The following is a 21,965-nucleotide window of genomic DNA, read 5'->3' on the forward strand; positions in this document are numbered from 1 at the left end:
GCCTTTACCTTTAAGATGTTTGTCTATCATTTTTTTTCGGATGTCCTGGGACAATTCTCTCCTTCGCTTTCTGTTGTCCATGTTCAGTGTGGTACACACCTTTTCACCAAACAGCAGGGTGACTACTTGTCTCCCTTTAAATAGGCAGACTGACTGATTATGAGTTTGGAAACACCTGTGATGTCAATTAAATGACACACCTGAGTTAATCATGTCACTCTGGTCAAATAGTTTTCAATCTTTTATAGAGGTACCATCATTTTTGTCCAGGCCTGTTTCATTAGTTTGTTTTTTAAATAATTATGTTAATCAACAATTCAAAAGTGATGGCTGTTTTTGATTATTTAATTTTCAATAATTTTTTATTTATTGTTACTTTTGTGAGTTTCAAGTGATTTCAGTGAGAATTGTGGGTTTTTCCTTCTTTAACTGAGGGGTACCAACAATTTTGTCCACGTGTGTAACAACAGATTTTCACTATTTTTCGGCTCATCATGTCATCTTTTCATCCTTGAGTCCAAGTTCATGTTTGTGCCACCAGGTGTGCTACCAGGAGAAGACATGACACCTAAAGTGACATGTCTTCATCCACATAGACTCCTGCATCCATAAAACGAGCTCACAGTTTAGTAAAGATGTTTTTATTGAGGTATGTGCCCAAACAAAGACTCTGGAAACATCCAAAACACAGATTTTACATTTTAAAACCTCCACTGTGTGAACATGTGATGCTACATAAAAACCAGGCACGATGCAAGATGACGAGGCGAGGGAATCCAGTTCTGCTCGTTTATTCTTGTTTTTATCATCATCATTACGAAGGAGAAGAGAACTACAACTTAGTCAAGATGACAGAAAATAAAGTGCTGTTCTTGCTGTAACAAGAAGGGAAGCTTATCAGTCAAAGTCAAACTTATTTCATAATTTAGCGATCCAACGATGCTTCGTGTGCATCCCTCTTTCCTTTTTAAATAAAAATAATGCTTCAAATTTATTAGGATTAATGAATGAGTGAGTCAGAAGACACACGAGGATAGAAAAGTCTTCAGTTCCTGTCAGAGCCGGGTAGCCGCATCGATAACTAGAGGACAAGGAAGGCCAAAAAATGGACTGAAAGACATTTGATCGATGCCGACTCGTACCTGCATGAACCACAACACTCTCACCGCTCAGCTTCCTCCTCCTCATCTTCCTCCTGAAGCTGTCGGCGGAACTTAAAATCCTCGTCATGGTCCGAATCCTCCCCCGCTGTGTTGTTGTTTTCCAGGCTGCGCTTTGTTTCCCGCCGTTTGAGCTTCACTCCAGCGGATGTCTGCAGAAATCAGCCACTTTACGCCCCAGAGAAAACAGGAAAACAGCTTCTTTTACTTGTAACAAGCTGACAGTTTTTCCTCGCAAGAGCCTCCTAAAAAAAAAAATCAACCAAATCTCAAAAACGTTCCTTTAGAATCAGCTGGTTTCTTATCAACAACAGTGCTAGTATATTTAATGAAGCCTTGGAAAAGTTTTACCTTCAAACTGTGAGTATTTTCAGACTTACAGACCCTTAAAGTTCATAAAGGTAGTCAGAAATGTGATGCTTTTTAATGACTTTTTAATCATTTTTGAGTCTAGAAGTACACTAGATTTCCAGAGCATTTGCTTGTAGCTAAAATACCGCAACCAAATCAGTTGTAAATCCACTCCAGGCATCACAATCTGAAGACTAAGGCTGTGTCCAAAATCGCATACTTACGTACTACTCATACTAAGTGTGACGTCAAAATAAGTATGTAGTGCGTTCACATTGGATAGTATGAATAGATTGAGTACGCGAGAAATACCCGGATGTATACTATTTCTGGAAAATTTTTAAGTATGCGCGGTGACCACACTAGTCATACTCAACCGCCCCATAATGCTTTGCGAGCTACCCACCGAAATGCAAGCCTCCACGGAATATGTGGCCGGACCGGGGCAATTTTTATATTATTTTATTTTATGTGGTTAAGTAATCATCCTAATCACCCCACAGATTTGAGAAATAGGCGTTTTCTGACCAATGTTTTAAATTTGTCAGACGCCTCACAACGTGCTACTGAATGCTAGCAGCTAGTTGCAGCAGCTCGCTTTGCATACAGAACAAGTAGCAGCTACCTCCAGTAGCCTGCAGCTACAACTGAAACGATTCGCATAATCTGGCTAATAACTGCATGAGGAGTGCCGGCTTGAAATTGCCACATTAATTATGCGACTGTTTGTTAGTAAAATCAACCTGAAGCCGGCATTCAGCCGAGATATTTGATAGCCGTACTTCCGGTTTTTGTCGTCGGAGGTTTGAAATGCATTATGGGAAATGGAGTAGTATACTACAGTGTGAACGGTCGGCATTCTAATCATACTTATAGTACGTAGTATACAGTATATACTCATTGAGTATGTAGTATGTAGTACGTTAGTATGCCATTTCGGACACAGCCTAATTCTGCTTTTTGTGCCAATTTTGAGCATAAATATCACTGGCTGGACACTTTGTTCACTAAAAGAAAATCACATTAAAACAATAACAGTGAAAATCTGGAAGAGGACAAAAAAATGTAAAAAAAAAAAAAAAAGAAACCTGAAAATAATGGCAAATATCTGTAAAATTATATTTTTTAGCTGATTTAAATACAATAAAACTATCATTTTGCAGTCAAACACTACTTTTAGTAAAAATATAAATTTTTGATTTCAACACAACTGACAGATTTGATCTTTTTCTTTCTGATTTAGTGTCTAGACTGACGTGGATGGAAGTAAAACTGATTTATTTGCTCATTTTGCGTCTCGTTTTTCTTATTTCGTGCTTGTTTTTGTCATTTTGTGCATCTTTGGGACAGTTGTTTCTTGTCGTGGTCATTTTGTGTCTCGTTTTTTCTTGTTTTCTGCGTAATTTTTGGGTGTTTTGTGTCCAACTTGTCTTGCTTTGTGTGATTGTGCCTCTCATTTTCTTGTTTGGTGTCCTTTTCTTGGTTTGCGTCTAGATTTAGGCAGTTTGTGCCTTGTTTTTCTTTATTTTATGTCTTGTCTTTGTCATTTAGCGTGACGTTTTGAACGTTTTACGTGTCTTTTTTCTGCTATGAAACCATGATACATCCCAAAATGCTGATGCTCAAAGTGGCTTGGTAAAATATAATCATTTAGTGTTTAGCCTGTGACACCTGGATGAATGTAAACCTGATTAGCTGCAGAATTTAAATGTGTTGTTCAGCCCGAAAGTTTCATGAGTCTCTCTGCTGTACTGATGAAGTTTTGATTCACAGAAATGATGGAAAAAGTCCATTTCAACGTGCAAAATTTCAGCCTTTAACTCTGAAAATATTCATAGTATGAAGGCAAAACTTTGCATGGTTTCATTAAATCTACTAAAATCACTGCACACAAAAAATCCGCTGATTCCGAGGAGTCCAACTGGAGGCACCGATTGATCTTTCATGAACAAATCTCACAGTTTTCCTCCCCGTGAGACAACAACACGACAAAATACAAATTCCTGAACAATCACTGCTGCATTTTAAACACACACGTCACACTGAAATTGAATCGACTACGATAATCCTTTAAAATAGAGAAAAAATTCAAGCAATCCCTGGGAGTTCAAAAGTTTGATTCGTGGAGTCTGTGTGTGAAGCAAAGTTTCCTCCAGAATTAGAAGCTTATTTTACACAGGAAAAAAAGACGGCACGGACCACGCCTTTCATGTGATTTCAGCTTTTCCTCGGCCGGCAGTGCTTGTTCTTGGCAAAGAGCCTCTTGTTGTGCAGCGAGTCCAAATGAAGCTGATAGCAGTCCTCCAGGCAGAGGCCCTGAAAGTGAGCCGATACGGGTAGAAAACAAGAAAAAGGACGCTGGCAGGATTCAGCCTCCTCCCAGACGTCTTTTTGAAGGGGAAAAACTCGATCCAGTGATGCATTTTCACCTTCTCCCCCCCCTATCTAAACATCGATTTACCGAGTCTGAAAAGATAAAACTGACCAGCTCTCTCTAAAAAGCAGGACTGTACACTCTATTAAACAACCGACTGGTTCGTATGATCATCTGGAGCAGCTGTGGCTGTCAGGAAGGTGATGTTTGGTGGTGGTTTTCTGAAGATTCCTGCATCCTCCAGGATGAAATCAAACACTCAGATCTCCTCTATGGAGTCGGCGGGGACCAGGCCTCTCTTCTTCCCGCTGCTCAGCTTCAGAAATACTTCACCGTCCTCCCGTTTCCCCACACAGATCTGTAAAAAAAAAGGAAAATAAGCCGCTCTGGGTCCTGTAGAAGCACTTTTACCTGTCAGAGACGGTTTTTAAACTTAGGAAAACACAAAAAATTGGCTCATCTTGGAGGAGGGAGTTTCAGTTTTGCATAAAATGACTAATGCGTTGGTCTCTGCCAGCAGTTAATGTTGACGGTTCAATGCCAGTAATTTATGCGAAGCCTCATTAGTCACATCAGTTGCAGTTTATTTTTCCAAAAAACAAGCAGAAAATTAAATTCTCTGCATTTATTCTGAACATTTTTTTTAAATAAAAGGCTTTCAGACCTGTGTGAGACAAAAACTCTACGTAAACTACTTTTATACAAACTGGAGTGTGTAAACTGTATAAAACGTGGATGTAGAAACCGTCACGCTGCTTGATATGAAGCCTTGAGTTTGAAATTTAAAAATCACCAACTTGTGTTTGAAAACCAGAAGCAAAGCCAAAAGTGATGCAATACACTGTAAAAAACAAAATCTTTAAAAATATTTTTAAAGATCTTTATATTTTTATAAATGGCAATTTGTTCTTCTCCAGTGTTGGACTGTACAATTACAGTTACTTTAATTGTATTTAAATCAACAAAAATCTAATTATACTACAGATTTTTGCAGTTATTTGAAAGAAAAAATATGCATTAGAGTATGAAGGACTGAAAAATAGTAAATAATTTTGCTAACTGTCTTTTTACAACTTTACATATCATCTCTGTTGTGTTTAACCCTGTAAGAACCAAATATAGAAAAACAATGAGCAAAAAATAAATAAAGGAAAACAAAAAAAATCTACATGTACACACACGAGAAAAAAGAAGAAATGAGGAAAAATATAATAAAACAAAAAATGTATATAATTATAATGTATAAACCCAAACAGAAAAACAGCAAAAAATAAAAACAAACAAATGAACATTTCTATATATATATTTACAGGGTTAATTACAGATAATATCTAGTAAAATCACATTACAAAGTATTCATTAACTGTCAGAAAACAGGAGAAAACTGCAAACAGTGCCTTAAGAATTACAGTTTCCATCTAAATTATTGCTACTGGCGGGAATTTGCTGTTACATTTTCCTGTTTTTACAGTTTTTGAACGTAAAAGTGTTCTTCTGGCATCATTGCTGGCAGATTTGTCCCATTTTTTAAAACAATCCTTTAACCTTTACACAATAGTCTTCTTAGGGTTTTAGATATTTAAAAAGAAAAAAACAACATGAAATATAAAAAGATTCAAAAAAGGTCAGAAAATCTTTTTCTTTTTACTTCACTACAATGTGAAAATGTAGCTAAATTCTAACAATATTTTGTTGTTATGTCCACAATGCGGATAAAAACTGTGAAATCTAAGGCCAAAAACAAGAATTACTGTAAAATCGGACGATTTAAAATAAACAAATTAAACAAAACACTGTTCAGAGCGGCAACTTGATTCTGGAATATTATTGAGAACATTTATCCTTTATCATCTATCTTTGATTATTCTAGGGCTTTAATCAGCGTCCAGAGAGGATTTTTATTAAAGCTGTGTGTTAATACTGACGTACCTGTGATTCCCTGACAGCCATGTGACCTCGGCCTCGGCTACCGGAAACCCCCTGGACCACCCTCCACACTCTTTCTCCTGGTCGGACTCTCTGAACAAAGTTAGCTGGAAAGAAGCCGACTCTGTCTCCACTTTTGCCCTGAAAACAAACAAGAGATCAGATCAGTCAGAACACAGAGATCTATTTCATTATTTCATGTTCAAAGACAGTTTTATTGTCGCTGATGGGTTTAGTTTGTCCTCTCACATTTATCCAGATATGTTTCATCGTCCACTAGAGGCCGAACATTTTGTTTAGTTTTGACACCCAGCATGAAGATCAATGAGAGCAACGACACTTTTCATTAGATTTCTGTCAAACGCTGCAGAGAAATCAGTGTGGCTGTAGAGACGTATGGAGAGAAACGCTTAAAATTACACAAACTATAACAGAATAATTTATATGTCACATTATGGTAATGTTTTAAAAAGAATATTCTGTCATCTGAGGTTCCGTTTTGATGGTTCCTTCCTGTTTTATTATTGTGGAAATCTTTATGACTAATGTCAGTGTTCTTCCTTTGTTATCATGGAATATCATGACAACATTTTATAGAAAATTTTCTTTGCAAAAATGTCTTAAGAACGTTGCAACCAAAAAGTTCCACCTTTGCTATCACAGTACAGGAACGTTTTATACCCTCTGAGAAACTTTTTCAGGACGTTGGCTTAGGAACGTTCTTTGATATCATTATTAGAACTTGTGGGGAATATTAGCCAAAGTTGTGAGAACATTTTTTTGTTGTTCCTAAGACATTCTGAGGAAGTTCTGCAAAGTTCTGGTCAAGTTTTCAACAGAAAGTTGTTTTTTTAGTTCCCAGAAAGTTCTTGTTAGAGAAAGGATTGAGTTCTCTAAAGACGTTCTAAACGTGTTCCTAATCTTCTTCCTAACGTTTTATGAAAATTGGCTTCAAAATTAACTAGAACATTCTTTTAAATATTAGTTTGTGAAGGTTCTTATTATGTTGTCATGGAACATTGTGAGAATGTTTTGTGTTACCTCAACAACAACAAAAAGTTCCACGTTTAGTATATAACAACACAGGAACGTTACAAAAATGTTCTATCTGAAAAACATTCCGTCATCTGATACCTGATAACATCTAGAAAACCTTTGTTGAATGTTGGTTTGAGAACGTTCCTCCTTTGTTTCAACAGGAAGTTGTTTTTTAGTTCCCAGAATGTTCTTGTTAGAGAAAGAATCGAGTTCTCTGAAGACGTTCTAAACGTTTTCCTAGCCTTCTTCTTACCTTGTAACTCTGGAAGAATACTTATGAAATAATGTTCTATATCGTGTTCCTCAACAACGTCTCCAAAACATCCTGAGAACATTGCAGTAAAATGTTCTACTTTTAATACAACACATTACAGGAACGCTTTATTAAAATCGGCTTCGATAATGATGACTAGAACATTCTTTAAACGTTAGTTTGACAATGTTCTTCTGTTGTTATCATGGAATATTGCGAGGATGCTTTGTAGGGAACGTTCTATGATGTGTTCCCTCAACAACGTCTCCAAAACATCCTCAGAACATCGCAGCAAAATGTTGGACCTTTAGTATGCTACATTACAGGAACATTTTATGAAAATCAGCTTCAACAACAACTAGAACATTCTTTATATGTTGGTCTTACAATGTTCTTGTTTTCTGATCATAGAACAGAATCTCTGGTTCTGATGACGTTCTCAAAACATTTTCTGAATGTTCCAGCTGTTTATTTTTTAACCTCATAGGACCATTACTTCAAATGACAGATATTAATCAGTACTGAAGGCTCCAATTACACAAATTAATGGAACAATCTTAAGTTTATGACTCCAAACTAGAAATTATTTGTACGCATTCAAACCAAATCATGAGTTTTTTATTCACAGTATCTTGTGTTGTGATAGTAGAACCACATTATGCAGCAATATTTGACTTTTCATCCGCCTCAGGTGTTGATGTGTTTACTGAAATGATTCACAGCTTATACATTAGTAATGAACAGATGATTCACGTTATCCATAATTTAAAGGTCTGGCGGAGTGGATGGAGGTGTTTAAACGCTGCTTCTTCGCTTTAGTGAGTTTAAGTAAATCCTGCTAGAAGATTCACTTTAATTCTCCTTTTCTGCACGTTTCCTTACACTGGGAGCCTCTGAAGCTCATCACACACTCAATAAAAACCCGCACATCATTATGTTCAAGTACTGTTGCTAATTTTCTGGGGAAATTATGTTCTATTCCTGTCCGTGTTTGTGGGAAACTGGAGCAGGTGATTTATAGAGGCGCAGAAAAACAGGCTGACGTTATTTTTTATTTACCCACCTTCCACCATTCTTCATTGGAGTCATCGGTGACCTGAACCCGATCGCCGGGGCTGCAGGAGACAAGACGAGGAGACGGAGGTTAGAGTGAAGACAATTAGCACAAAAAAATTATTTAGGAAAGCTGCCTCGGTTCTAAAGTCGAGAAGGTCAAAATGTCAGCGAGTCTTTGTGTTCCTCTACAGAGGTCACGGAACCGAGGACAGAGTGGTGAACTCTGCAGGAAAAACCGCTCCGTAGCCTGCATGCTAATGATGCTAACGCCGTTTGAAGACACTGTTCTGCTTCAAAGTGTCCTACATACTCTTAACGCTGTTCCAGTTCTGTACGTTCTGTCTCCTGGGTGTCTGCCATCACGGCTGCCCTATATGACCGCCGTCTGCTCGCTGCGAGTTCTGTTGTTCCTGAAACGTTCCTGAGAAAGTTCTGCAAAAGCTCAGCTAGTCGAGAAGTTTTCTTTTAGTTCCCAGAATGTTCTTCAAGGTGGAATGACAGAGAGGTGACAACATAGTTAGACAACTAAGCTACAACGTTCTCCAAACTGAAGTGTTCTTCTCGTTGTGGGAATCCTGAGGGAACATTTTAGAGATTCTATGAGTTCCTTCAACAATATCCCCAAACCGTCATCAGAATGTTGCAGCCACAACGTTCCAACTTTGAGTCTTATAAAGAACGTTCCATCACCTGAAGCCTCCGTAACATTTAGAAAACATTTATTTTAATGTTGGTTTTAGAATGTTCTCCAAGAACATTCTAAAACCTTCTGTATAAATAACGTTCTGTCATCTGAGGCCTTGATAACATCTGGGGAACATTTATTTTAATGTTGGTCTGAGAACATTCTTCACTTGTTATCACTGTGGAAACATTGATTAGAAAAATATTCTGGAATGTTCCCTCAAACACATCCTCACAACCCTGTAAAAAAAATAGATATTTTTTTACAGTGTAGGCTGAACAAATATAATTTAAAACAGGGCATTTCAAGGTGAGTTTGAGTTTTTCACAACTAAATTCCACTAAAGCAATGAATTTTGTAATGTTTTCAAACTAAAAGCAATTTTTTCCGTGTGTAATTTAACAAAATAGAAAATTTGCAAATAATTAAAAAAATGATTTACCATTTTTCTTTTTTCTAAAAATGCACAATTTAAAAAAAAATTACATATGTAAACTAAAGTGTAATCTTTTACTTTTATTTTAAATACAATAAAAACAATGTACTTTATATGGTCAAACACTTTAAAAATCATTTTTGATGTGATATAATATGATAAAAAAAAGTGTATTTCAAGGTGAGTTTTTTTACAACTCAATTCCACTAAAGCAATGAATTTAATAATATCTTCAATCAGAATATGTTGTACAACAAAAAGTAAATCAGTTTTTTTCTAGTTATTATCTGTAATTTAGCAAAACAAGGAAAAATTGTAAAGGAACATGTAAATGAATTAGAAAATTCAACCTAAAAACATTAATTTCTTAAAGTTTATCTTCAGATTCTGAATAATAAATGACTCTGGGAATAAAATAACTTAATCTGGACATCATTATTGATTACTGGGTATTGGTCTTGGAAAAGCCTTATAGGAGGATTTTTAGTTCCTACTATCCAATCCTGTCAGAAGCAGAGAGTCTATTGTCTCCCAGCACAGACGGCCGCCAGCATTCCCATGGATGTACGTCAGTGAAATCTGTCCTCTAACCATCTATAGGCTCCAAAAATACCTCCACACATCCAACCTGCCCTCGTTTTATTCCTCCGTCCTGCTTCTCCTTCCTCGTCCTTCATCTTTAGGAGCTTTTTGTACTTTCTCTATCTGTTCCTGCCGTAATAATCTGTAATATTTCCTCTCATGTCTTTATCCTCCCGCCCTGCTGGGAGAAACGGCTCAGCTCTACGTGGGGACAGCGACGGGTTTATAATTAGCCGACCTCTACAGACGGCGGGGACGGCTTCATCCTGCAGGAACAACAACAACAAAAAGAGGAAAAAAAAAAGGGATGCAGACAAAACACAAAAGGTTTTTCCTCACTGTAGTTCCAGGTCGTTCTGCTCCTGAGGCAGGAACCTGTAGAGCGCCACGTAGGTGTGGATGGAGTGGACCTCAATCCTCTTTGGGACCTGAACGTGAGGAAGATGAAGCAGTGAAGCAGAAACACAAGCAGCAGCAGCAGAACAGCAGCAGGTGATGGCATAAACAAGCTGTGAAAAGCCACTCGGGTCACTTATCTCCACCAGCATGAGACAAGAATTTGAATTTAGAGAAGCCCTTACAGTTTCAAACATCATTATTATTCATTTATTCAACTTAATATTGTGAGTGATTTCAACTCAAAGTAACTTCATTAGTTGATTTTAGACTAAATTTGTGTCATAGTAACTTCATTAAATTGGCTTGATAACTACCTACAGTTAACCCTTTAACACCCGCTGTTGTAAAAAAACAACGTCAGTTTTATTTCTTTTAATTTATTTATTTTTTTATTTAATTTATTTTTATTTTTTTATTTTAAATGTATATTACAGAGTTAAGTTGATCTCAGGCCCTGAAAGGAAGATAAAAAACAAAAACAGGTTTTTAAGTTGATTATACATTAAAAAAATAAAATGTTTCTACTAATATTTCTTCAGAATTAAAAAAAAATGCTCAAATGTGACGTATCTCAAGCCTGAACACTGGATCTGAAAGACTTTAGACAAAGAAAACTGAAAAATTTAATCCAAAACAAGCTTTTAAGATTATTATACATAAAAAAATAGGTTGTTCCTACTGATATTACTACATCATTTTTTAAAATAACTTGCAAATGTGATGTATCTTAGGCCTGAAAACAGGATATCTATCTATCTATTTATTTTGGTGTGAATATTAAATAATTCTGACCAGATCAAGAAGCAAACAACTAGAAAAAAACAGCAATTGTTACTGTAAAAATATATATATTTTTTAAAGTGGACGCTACCAAAATCTGTACAGGATATTTAGAAAACATTTTTATCTCAGACAGTGCTTGATATATTAACCTACAATCACAGAGACAGAATTTAAAATTTATGATAAAAAAAAAGCGTTTCAAGCAAATCAGTGACGTTGGAGCTAAAGGAAACTGATGATTTGAGATGGAATAAACTTTTAGGAATTAAAAATAACTCTGATTGAAGGAGAAAAGCTAGTTCCCTGAACTCAGTTTGGTTTGTTGGTTGAACATAGTTTCTCTAAAGGTTTAAAAACATGGATGTAAACGTGATTTCTTCCGTCTACCTTCACACTGTTCTCGTCTGCAGGAGGAAGACTTTGCTCTGCCGCCTCCTCTTCCTCCTTTTCCTCCTTTTCCATCTCCGTCTCGGCTGCAGGAAGGTCTGGAAACGGAGAGGAAATGTATTCACACATGTGCTCTCTTTTTATTTGTTTATTTTTTTTACAGGCAGACACAGCAAATCTCCGTGTTGCAGGTCGACACGCTGGTGTGGCTTTTACCTCCCGGTTCCTGACTTATCTCCTCGTCCATGCTGCTCTGCCTCGGCGGCCTCTCCTCACCCGCCTCCTCCTTTAAAGCAGAGAAACACCAGGCTGTCAGACGGGATGCATAAGACTCCAGGAATAAAGGTCAGAGGAAAGAGGTCCATAAACGAGTATTTCTTACATGCTGTGGAAACTGACCATAGATTAAACCTACAGAACTCTGAATAAGCAGCCAGTGGAAAAAGATCATGCTATAAATAAACAGTTACTCCTGTTTTTCTCTTTGGCTGATTCCTCTGTCCTCTTATACCAACAACCAGCAGCAAAGTGTTTGTTTATTTTCAAAGGTCACAAGAGTCGGAGTAGTTTTTCCACGGCAGCATGCATGAGGTTCTGTAGGAACACTGTTCTTAGGTGTTTTCACTGCTTACTTTCAGTTTTACTCACTTCCTGGTTAAGTTGAGTTAATGTCAAGCCTTGATCGACATTTTAACTACTTAGTGAAGTTTAGGCACAAAATTACATCAGGAAAACAGCACAGCTTGGGTTGAAATAAAAAAAAGAGTTTAGCAACATGTTTGAAGCTTTTCCTCAATTTTCTGATTGGCTGGCGTAAAAGGAGAGACAGCGAAGCAACAAAATAAATGTCCGATTAGTCAAAGATTGATCTAAAAGTATTTGTTACACGTGACAAACAAATACAAGCTGGGAATAAATAAGTTTTTAGAGTGCAGTTTAGTTATATCGAATGTAATTGTTGGGGAACACTTAAAACGGAAACGCAAATAAAGCAATAAAGCCATGGAAGCAAACTGGGATTTCAGAAAATTCTTGTAGTTCATCCTCACTTAATTTGACACTTGAGGTCATTGAGCGTCTCAGAGGACGTTGTCATGGTGCCCATTTACTAGCTAACCCCCCCACATCCGCCTCCATTGGTCACTGCAGTTCAGTACTAAATAGTAAGAGGCTCCACCTGCTGGTGAACATTCTTACAGCCCTCCTGTTGTCTTCATTTACAGGTAACAAAAAATATTGTTTCCTTGTCTGAAAAAAAAAAAAAAAGAAATTCTGGAAAAAAAAAATCCCCCAAATTTGTGAAAACTTGCAAAACTTTCAGGAAGAAAATTCCGATAATTCCTTAAAAGTTTCCCTTAAAAGTTTTATTTTAACAAAATCCCCCAAATTTGGCAAGAAAGTTCTTGTAAATATTTTTTAAAAAAAGAGTAAAAATCTTCCAAACAATCCTAAAAATATCTAAACACATATATATCAGTAAAACGTCTGATATTTTCTTTAAGAACGTTCACAAAAAAATCTTTAGGTGAACGTTCTTAAGAAACATTTTTAACATTTCTCTTTTTTCCACCAAAAAATGTTCAAAAATTTCCCAAAAATGTTGAAAATGTGGACATCAGAAGTTTCACTGTGAAAATCTGCTTTCCCCCACATTTTCAAACTTTAAACCGGCTCAATTTTGACTCGCAGGACGACACGAAGGTTAAAAAAATGACTGGAACTGTAATGGGAATGCTTCCTTCTAGCCGGGTCAGATCTCTCTCTGTTAGTCTCAAAACTTGTTGTATTGCTGTAAAAACCCTCCATGATGATGACGGTGATGATGATGACGTCTTACCAGGCTGCGGGTCGGCGATTCTGACAAACTGCCAAAACTGGAGCGGCTCATCTGTGCCAAGGACGTCCCGTATCGCAGGGCGGCGTAGACCGGGTCGACCCGCCTCTGCACCGCCTCTGGAAGCACAACGCTGGCGTTAGACGTTAATTATTCACTGCAGACAATCAGATTACAAACTACAGTGGGAGAACCGAGCCAAAGCGTCTAAATATAACACCCAGTCCTGCACAAGAGTGACCCAGTTAAGATCTGAAGGCAGGACGGCCGCCAGAACTTAAGAAGACATTCCAATGGATCTGCTCGCTTTGATTTATCCGTACGTTTAACTTACTGGCAGCAGATGCGGTTTTAAAAGCTGTAATGTATCCGAAGCTGCAGCCGATATAGAATACAAGACGAGATTTAAAATATGGAAATCCTCCCAAAGTCCTCATCGCGATATTTCTCGAGTTCCGAATGAGATTTTCTGCTGGAATCGAGGGCAGAGTTTTATTTCTGCAGGGCCGTAAGAAACCGGAATGATTTTCACATTGAAGCCGGAGCTTCTGTTCCTGAAAACAGCTTCTTCTGTGTGATTATGTGGAGGTGAAGAAACTCATTAAATCGATCTTTGGGTTTCTATTCAGAGCAGAAAAAAAAAAGGAATTCTTTCATCTCTTTATGTGTTGTGGTTTCTGATTTATCTTTATCTTCAGGAGAATTTTTCCAGCAGAGTAAACATTAGTCAGGCCTGAACTGTTAAAAAAAAAATCTGGCAGCAAGGATGAGAGAAAAATAGGTTAAAAACTGTAAAAACACTTAGAATAAAACCAAATAGCTGTAGAATAATTATAGATTTTAGCTGATTTAAAAACAGTAAAGTGTAATTTTACAGTCACACCCTGTAAAAAAAGCAAATTAATATTTTTAAAAATGGAAGTTTTGGATGTTCCTTTTGGTCATTTTATGGCCATACACTGTAAAAGAACAAATCACTATCATGTGTGTTTGATGACAGTTGTCGTGTTTGATGACTAATTTAACAAAAACATGGAAAGTGTGTACAAAAAAAAAAAAACAGTCAGTTAACACTTGAAAAAGGTAGGTTTTTCACAGTGTAAATAAACCCCTGTCAAAAGTTTTAGGACACCGTCTCATTCAAATAAAGTAGAACCTGTCCTACAACCTTTGACAGAGGATGTAGATCCTCCTCTGATGCTTTAACCTAATCTATAACCTGAAGTGGCTGCTGTTGTCATCCAAACAGAGAAATAAACTCCTGTTCAGCTGCTCTGTAATCAGGTTTTAATTGTCACTGCAGGACTGGAGCCACTAACTGCTCTCTCCAGAGGATGCTCCACTCTCAGCCTCATGAAAGAGGCTTAATATGAGACAATAAACTGTTGCCGAGGGGCGGTTTGGTGGAGAAATTACAGCCTCCGTGTGCGAATGCATCCTGAGAATTGGTATCGGATAAACATTAGCTCAGTATTCTAGCGAGCCCTTTGTCGGAGTAATCACGAGGACGCTGTTTGACGGCGGGTTTGGCTCCGTCCCAGGCGTCATGGCGCTCGGCTCGGGGTGATGATGGAGCTGCAGGTTAATTGTGCTCTGATTCATGGATAGTACAAGGAAGTGGCAGCGCGAGGTGCTAACCCTGATTCACAGAGGAGTGCATTACTGGAGAGGTTGGGAAAAAAAGCTCCCATTGACTAATTATCCTCAGCAGAAGGCAACCAGTTACACAATCATTCAGAAATAATGACAGAGGGAGAACAAATGCAGCTTCTTTTAGGCCTGTGGGTTTAAAATCTGATGTTTTAGCCTACGGTAGCTTTATTTGATGTGAAATACACAACAGAAACACTGCAGTAAATCTCAAATGGTTCAGCATTGTATCACCTCACAGTAACTGCAACACTTCAAGGATGAAGAGGAGAATGTTTCCCAAAACAAACACTTTAAATCTACTGTTAATCTAGTATCTGATCTGAGACGTGTGTTGCTTAATATATTTAGAAGAATGGCATGCGCTTCATCTGCTTTCAACTGTTTAGAATGGAATGTGCTTTGTTTGCTCTTGACTGTTCAGAAGGGTTGAAGGTTGTGTCCAAATAAGGGTCCCAATCTTCAGGTGGTTGACCGATGGGGCTCTTAGGGGCCTCTGTGTCTAGGAGGATGATTGAAGGGGCCCTCTGTTTCCGATTTTGGTCTTTGAGCAGAAACTATTTGTGGTGACCTCATACTTGACCTTCTTCTCCAAAGCATATAAAAGTGACCTCCGGTTGTTGTTCGGAGAGGTTCATTTGACTGATTCCTCCCAGACAGTCTCTGTCTGACCGATGCTGCTGATGATGTCATGAAAAGCAACAGTGTCACCAGACGTGTTCTTTGATATCTACACATCCCTGATGTATAAGAGAAACCACAACATTAACCCTCTTGTTGTCTTTATTTACGGGCACCAAAAAAAATATTGTTTCCTTGTCTGAAAAAAAAAAAAAAAAAGAAAAAATTCAGCAAAAAAAATCCTCAAATTTTTTGAAAATTTGCAAAACTTTCAGGAAGAAAATTTCAATAATTCCTGAAGTTTCCCTTAAAAGTTTTATTTTAAAAAATTCCCCCAAATTTGGCAAGAAAATTCTTGTAAATATTTAAAAAAAAAAGAAGAGTAAAAATCTTTTAAAAAAAAAAACCCAACAGATATCTAAAATGATTCCATATACATCAGTAAAACTTTCTTTTCTTTTCCTGGATTTTTTTTGGTGAATGTTCTTAAGAAACATTTTTTAACATTTCTTTTTTCCACCAAAATTTTTTCAAAAATTTCCCAAAAATGTTGAAAATCCCTCCTCAAGACCCGCCTGCTCAGAACTGTTTTAATGCATAATGCAAACTTATTTTTATGATGTATTTTATGACTCGTTTTATGATGCTTCTCTATTTTTAATGCTTGATGATTTTTATGTAAAGTGTCTCAGAGTTTTGAAAAGCGCTATACAAATAAAATGCATTATTACTATTATTATTATTATTATTAAATGTGGACATCAGAAGTTTCACTGGGAAAATATCTTTTTTTCCCCCCACATTTTGGGAGGGTTAAAAGTGCAGGCCCCACAGTAGGAACCAAGTCAGATTTAAGATTTGAATCTTTATTTTGTAGATATTTTACATGTTCACCTGTATTTTTGACTCGGATTTCCCCAGAGATGTTCTATCATTCTTCACGTGATACCTTTTTATTTTTTGGCTGCCGTTTGCTGGAGGGCTTGTGTTGCTCTACTTTTCTCTGTAAAATACCCCAAAGGTGTTTCTCTCCTCCCAAAAACATTTCTTGTGCGACTTGGTGCTTCTTATGCTGGAATATTTCTCTTCTTCAAGTTTCTGCAGACTGGGACAGTCATCTCGTCAGACAGCATTTTGGTTTTTCCACAGATATTCAACACTTTTTGCACTCCAGAAGCCAAATACCATCACACTTCCACCTCCGTGCTTCACTGTCAGGACTATGCATTCAGTTTCACACCAAATATGCTAAATGCTTTGTTCTGAACAGTAAGCAAGGGCTTTTTCCTTGAGTATCATCCATAGAAGTTGATGTTATTAGCCGTCCTTTTTCCATAATCCTGTCTGAAACACTTGCCTATTTGTTTTTCAAAGCTAGATTGTGAAAGTAGTTCACTGTGTGTGGAGTCATTGTAGGAGGACCACTGATTAGCGGTACTATGGCTGCTTACAGTATATTCCTCCCGATTACTGCTGCAACTGTGTCCTCACTGATTTTTAATTGACCTTCCTGTATCCTTTCCCATCTTTGTGACGTCTCAAAATTAGATTTTTCAGCTCACTTTTCCACGCGGAGCCATGATGGACGCACACAAATCGACAGCGCTGACAGTTCTGATGTTCACAGCTCATTTTATAGCCATGTTCATGCAGTTAGTCCGACTGGAAATCACAAGTGGACTTTTGATGCTTTGAGTTCCTTTTTTGGAGCTGGAATTTGCAGTATTGTCTTTATAAAGTGTTTGTTTTTCATTTCTCAAAGGCGGAGTTATGGAGGGGTGATGTCATTTTGAATCACTTGACACTGAGGTGATATTACACAGAGGTTTACTCACTGCTGTTGTATGCTGGAGATGGATATCGGGACACAGAGAGCTACTCGGGGCTCGGAGCAGCCGGTAAGCAGGCCGCATTTCAGTGTTTATGAAGCTGTTAAACATGCAAACTGCGGCCGCTGACAATAAGTTAATACCGTCCACCCGCCCAGGGATATGCAGCGCAGACAGAGAACAACATGAACATTCGGACTTATAAATATTTATTCGCATACTTTCAGGGTGCAGGCCATCCGTCAGCCTCCAAGAGAAGCTGAATTTGTTCTTCCCCCCTTTATCTTTTTCCACTTTGTGCTCTTGCGCTTGTCAGGTGAGAAGCAGACAGTTGTGGTTTTATTACCGCACACAGACGTCTAAAAATAGACCCAAGGCCCAGACAGGAGCGACACGACAAAACAAAAGCAACAAACAAGCCGCGCAGGCGTTCACACCGCTCACCTTGGATCGGCTGGACTTCCTTGACGACGGCCAATTGTTCGTTGACGAGCATCGGCGAGCTGAAGTTTCGCTTGAACGCTCCGGACTAAAGGAGGAGAGCACAGAGAAAGGTTCCCATTGCTTCATGTTTGGAGGCTTAACTGACAGGAAAATGGCTTTCTGTAGGGATCGGAGGACGTTAATGGAGTCGTATGAAAACGACTGCATCAGGAAGAGACACACGTGAGCGCACAGGGAGGAATAATCTGTGATAAAAACAGAGGAAGCTGACAGCAAAGGTGCTGGAGAAACATTTTAACACAACGATGTGACATTTAAAAGTGGCTAAAACTGTGGAAATAACTGGACATGTCTGTAATAAAGATATTTTAGCTGTTTTAATACAACAAAAACGCTGTCATTTTAAGGTGGCATAAAGCTTTGGTCTGTTTTTTATAGTCAACATGTAAATGCAGATTTTTCTGATTCAGTTTTACTATATATTACCTGTAATTGAACAAAAACAAGGAAAATCTGTGAAATACAAGTTTAAAAAGTTATTTAACATCTTTTATTCCTTTATACACATTTTTTCTTTCAAACAATGGCAAATATCTGTAAAATATTTTTAAAAATGTAAATACTGTAAATACAATATAATTTTAAAGTTATCCAGGCTAAAGAACAAATTATTATTTGTAAAATTACCATTTTTGATGTGAGCGTTTTTTTGTTTGTTTGTTTTTTTTTTTACAGTTTTGGCCTGTTTTTCAACACTTTCTGTAATTTGAGAGATTTTATCTATATAAAAATCAGTAAAATAAGTTTTTTTATCCTTAACGTACAGAATTTTTCTTTCAGATGACGTCAAATATCTTTAATATAACCTTGTTTTAAATTTAAATACAGTAAACAAAGCTTAATTTTATAGTCAAACATCAGCCATCGAACAGGAATTAATTGCTATTTAATAGTATAAAAATACAGATGTTTGATCTGGACATTTACCGCTTTTTTCTTGTTTTTTTTTCTTCAAGGAAAATTTTAAATTAATATGATTTTTTTCCCGCAATTTAACAAAAACAGGAAAATCTGTAGCATAACTGCTTAAAAGTTGTTTACCATTTTTCATTCATGAATAAACATGAATTTTCTTGCGAATAATGGAAAATATCTTAAAAAAACATGTAATTTTACAGCTAAATATTAGAGATTTTTCATGTGGACATTGTGTTTTTATTTTTTTACAGTTAACATGTAAATTATACTTTTCTCAAGACAAAACATAGAATATCTGTAAAACCACAGTTATTATTAACAATTAGTTAGCATTTTTCAGTTCTTAAAATGCATAATTTTCTTTCAAATAACAGCAACTACCTGCAAGATAAAACTATTTTATGATTTAAATACACTAAATAAAGTGTAATTTTATAGTCAAACATTGAACATGAGTGAACAACAGATTTTTTTATGATATTTCCAGCTTTTTTAACAGTTAAATTAATATTGTTTTGCTGTGATTTTGCCTGCTTTTATCTGTAATTTAACAAAACAGGGAAATTTAATAAAATCCCAGCTAAATTCTAAAACACTACAGCTACAACCCAACAAAAGACAATCATTTATTTTACTGTGTGATGCATCTGCTGCATTTCTAACAAACTGAAGCCAAATTTTTTGCTCCTCATCATTAAGAATGAATCCACTCTGCTGTTTTACTTGCACTCGTGCTCGGACATGCGATCCTGCACGGCTGCAAGTTTCACACTGAATTAAGCACCGTAAGTGTTTCGGGTCAGATATCGGGTTTGTCTTTGGCCCCACTTGCCAATGAGTGGCTCACTTTGTCCCCATCGGACGGAAACAGTGGATCAGAGCTAACGAGTGCAGCCGTCTGTGGTCTGCTGATATTTTACCTCTCGCTGCCCTCATCATTCCCTCCCCTCTAGTTGTTTGTGCGCCGCTGTCAAACCGAGCTCTCCTCGACACACTGCTCTTAAAATTTTCCAACCGGCTCTCAGAAGGTCTCGCCTCTCGCTGCATGCTAATGTTCTCTGCACCACGCTAGAGGATAAACACGAAAGCTGTGGCTGAAATCACTCCCCGTTTGCCGTCTGGTGCACTGAAACTGTGCTCTAAATTGCACAAAAAACACTTCTTTTTTTTTTAAAACATTCACATCGCTCGCCTGTGTGTTTTTCCCAGCTAGATTGTGAAAGTTGATCACTGTCTGTGGAGTGATTTTAGGAAGAGGATGACCACTGCAGCCTTGATAAGTGGTACTATAGCTCTGATTACAGCTGCAACTGAGTTTTCACTGATTTTTAACCCTCCTGCTGTCTTCATTTATGTGCACCAAAGAAATACTGTTTCTTTGTCTGAAAAAAATCCAAAAATTCAGCAAAAAAAAAAAAAAAAAATCACCCAAATTTCTGAAAATTTGCAAAACCTTTAGGAAGAAAATTCCAATAATTCTTTAAAAGTTTCCCTTAATTTTTTTTTAAAAATCCCCCAAATTTGGCAAGGAAATTCTTAGAAATATTTTCAAAAAAAAATGAGAAAATATCTTCAAAAAATCCTAAAAATATCTAAAGTGATTATATTTATATATGTCAGTAAAACATCTGATATTTTCTTGAAGAACATTCACAAAAAAACAACCAAAATCCAGCGAAATTCGCTGGATTTTGGTTGTTTTTTTTGTGAATGTTCTTAAACGTTTTTAAAATTTCTTCTTTTCCATCAAAAAAAATGTTCAAAAATTTCCCACAAATGTTGAAAATGTGGACATCAGAAGTTTCACAGTGAAAATCGATCGTTTTCCCACATTTTCAAAAATTTAAAACGAGCCAATTTTGACCCGCAGGACGCCACGAGGGTTAACTGACTTTCTTGTTTCCCATCTTTGTAAAGTCTCAGAATTGGATTTTTCAGTTCAAGTCAGATTTCCACGTGGAGCCATGATGAACTCATGCACATCAACACAGCTCATGTTTCTGGTGTTTACAGCTCATTTTAGAAGCATCTTCATGCAGTTACGCTCATTGGAAATCACAGCTGGTGGTGCGCTGAAACTGTGCTCCAAATTTCACAATAATCACATCTACTGTTTTCTACCATTTTTGTTCTACCTAAAAAAAAAATCCACCGTGCAAAAATAGCTCCTGAGGCAAAAGTGATTTTAGAGTCAAGTTGGCTACAAATGTGGAGATCTTTTGGGCTCTAAGGGGAGCTAATGTGATTAATGGCTCTGCTTTGGCAGCATCAGCACTCCATTCTGTTTTGCTTTTTAACATATGTATCAGCGATTTAACTGAAACTGCGCATATGGTGCTCCTGCTGCTTCCAAAATGTGTGAAAATTGACTCCACGCTTCCGGCTATCCCACTGAAAACGAATCTCTATCTGCAGGTGAAATTCTAATGTCCGACCAGCGCAGGGTTTAGTGGTCCGGTCGCCACATTCTTTCACAGTTTGGGGTTGTTCCTTTTTAAATTTAATGTAAATTACTACTTTTTTTTGGGTGATTTTAATAGATATTATCTGTAGTTTAACAAAAAAGGGAAATCTTTAAAATGACAGCTTTTTGTATTGGTTATTATTCTGTAATTTTGAATGTTTGATATATTTTTTCTTCCAAAAAAATGGCAAAAATCCGTAAAATAACATTTCCTTTATGATTTAAATACAAAAACTGAACTGAAGTTTATGATCACACATGGTAAAATAATGAATTACTGTTTGTAAAAGCACAGATTTGAATACATTTACAGTTTTGTTGATTGATTCTTGGTTAGCATGTAATCTATAAAACCTTGAGGGCAAAATGTTCACAGACATCATGATGAAGAGACAATCGTGTTATTCACTTCACCTGTCAGTGGTCATAATATTATACCTGATCGGTGTCTGTCTTTAGTCATTTTCAGAGAATCTAAGTGTTTATGTGTTCACAGATGCTGCTTATAGTGATGGAAGACGAGTCTGCTGGACGACAAGAGTCAAAGCAGAGATTTCAGTCTGAAGATGCTTTTTGTTTGACATTTCTTTCTAGATGTTTTATCTCTAGGAAGCTGTTCTGTCTAAGGAACAAGGTTTAGGCAGATTACTCAGGAGTGATATTTCCATGACAAATGTTAAAACAGCTAGAAATCAGAGCAAAAACTCGACGGCTG

General features: G+C 37.0%; 1 protein-coding gene across 1 annotated transcript in view; it reads right to left on the minus strand.

Moving 5' to 3' along the window:
* Positions 1–625: 625 nt before the first annotated feature.
* LOC110950818 (SH3 and cysteine-rich domain-containing protein 2-like) overlaps positions 626–21,965 on the minus strand; it is a 36,605-nt gene continuing 15,265 nt past the window's right edge. The window contains exons 4-11 of the mRNA XM_022193607.2: positions 17,809–17,893; positions 13,268–13,383; positions 11,647–11,716; positions 11,431–11,528; positions 10,201–10,289; positions 8,166–8,217; positions 5,815–5,952; positions 626–4,243 (exon numbers count right to left, since the gene is read on the minus strand). Of these exons, the coding sequence (XP_022049299.2) occupies positions 4,145–4,243; positions 5,815–5,952; positions 8,166–8,217; positions 10,201–10,289; positions 11,431–11,528; positions 11,647–11,716; positions 13,268–13,383; positions 17,809–17,893 (747 nt within the window). The 3' untranslated portion in view covers positions 626–4,144. The remainder of the gene's footprint in view (positions 4,244–5,814; positions 5,953–8,165; positions 8,218–10,200; positions 10,290–11,430; positions 11,529–11,646; positions 11,717–13,267; positions 13,384–17,808; positions 17,894–21,965) is intronic.

This window comes from Acanthochromis polyacanthus, chromosome 21 (assembly GCF_021347895.1).
Source record: "Acanthochromis polyacanthus isolate Apoly-LR-REF ecotype Palm Island chromosome 21, KAUST_Apoly_ChrSc, whole genome shotgun sequence".
NCBI lineage: Eukaryota > Metazoa > Chordata > Actinopteri > Pomacentridae > Acanthochromis > Acanthochromis polyacanthus.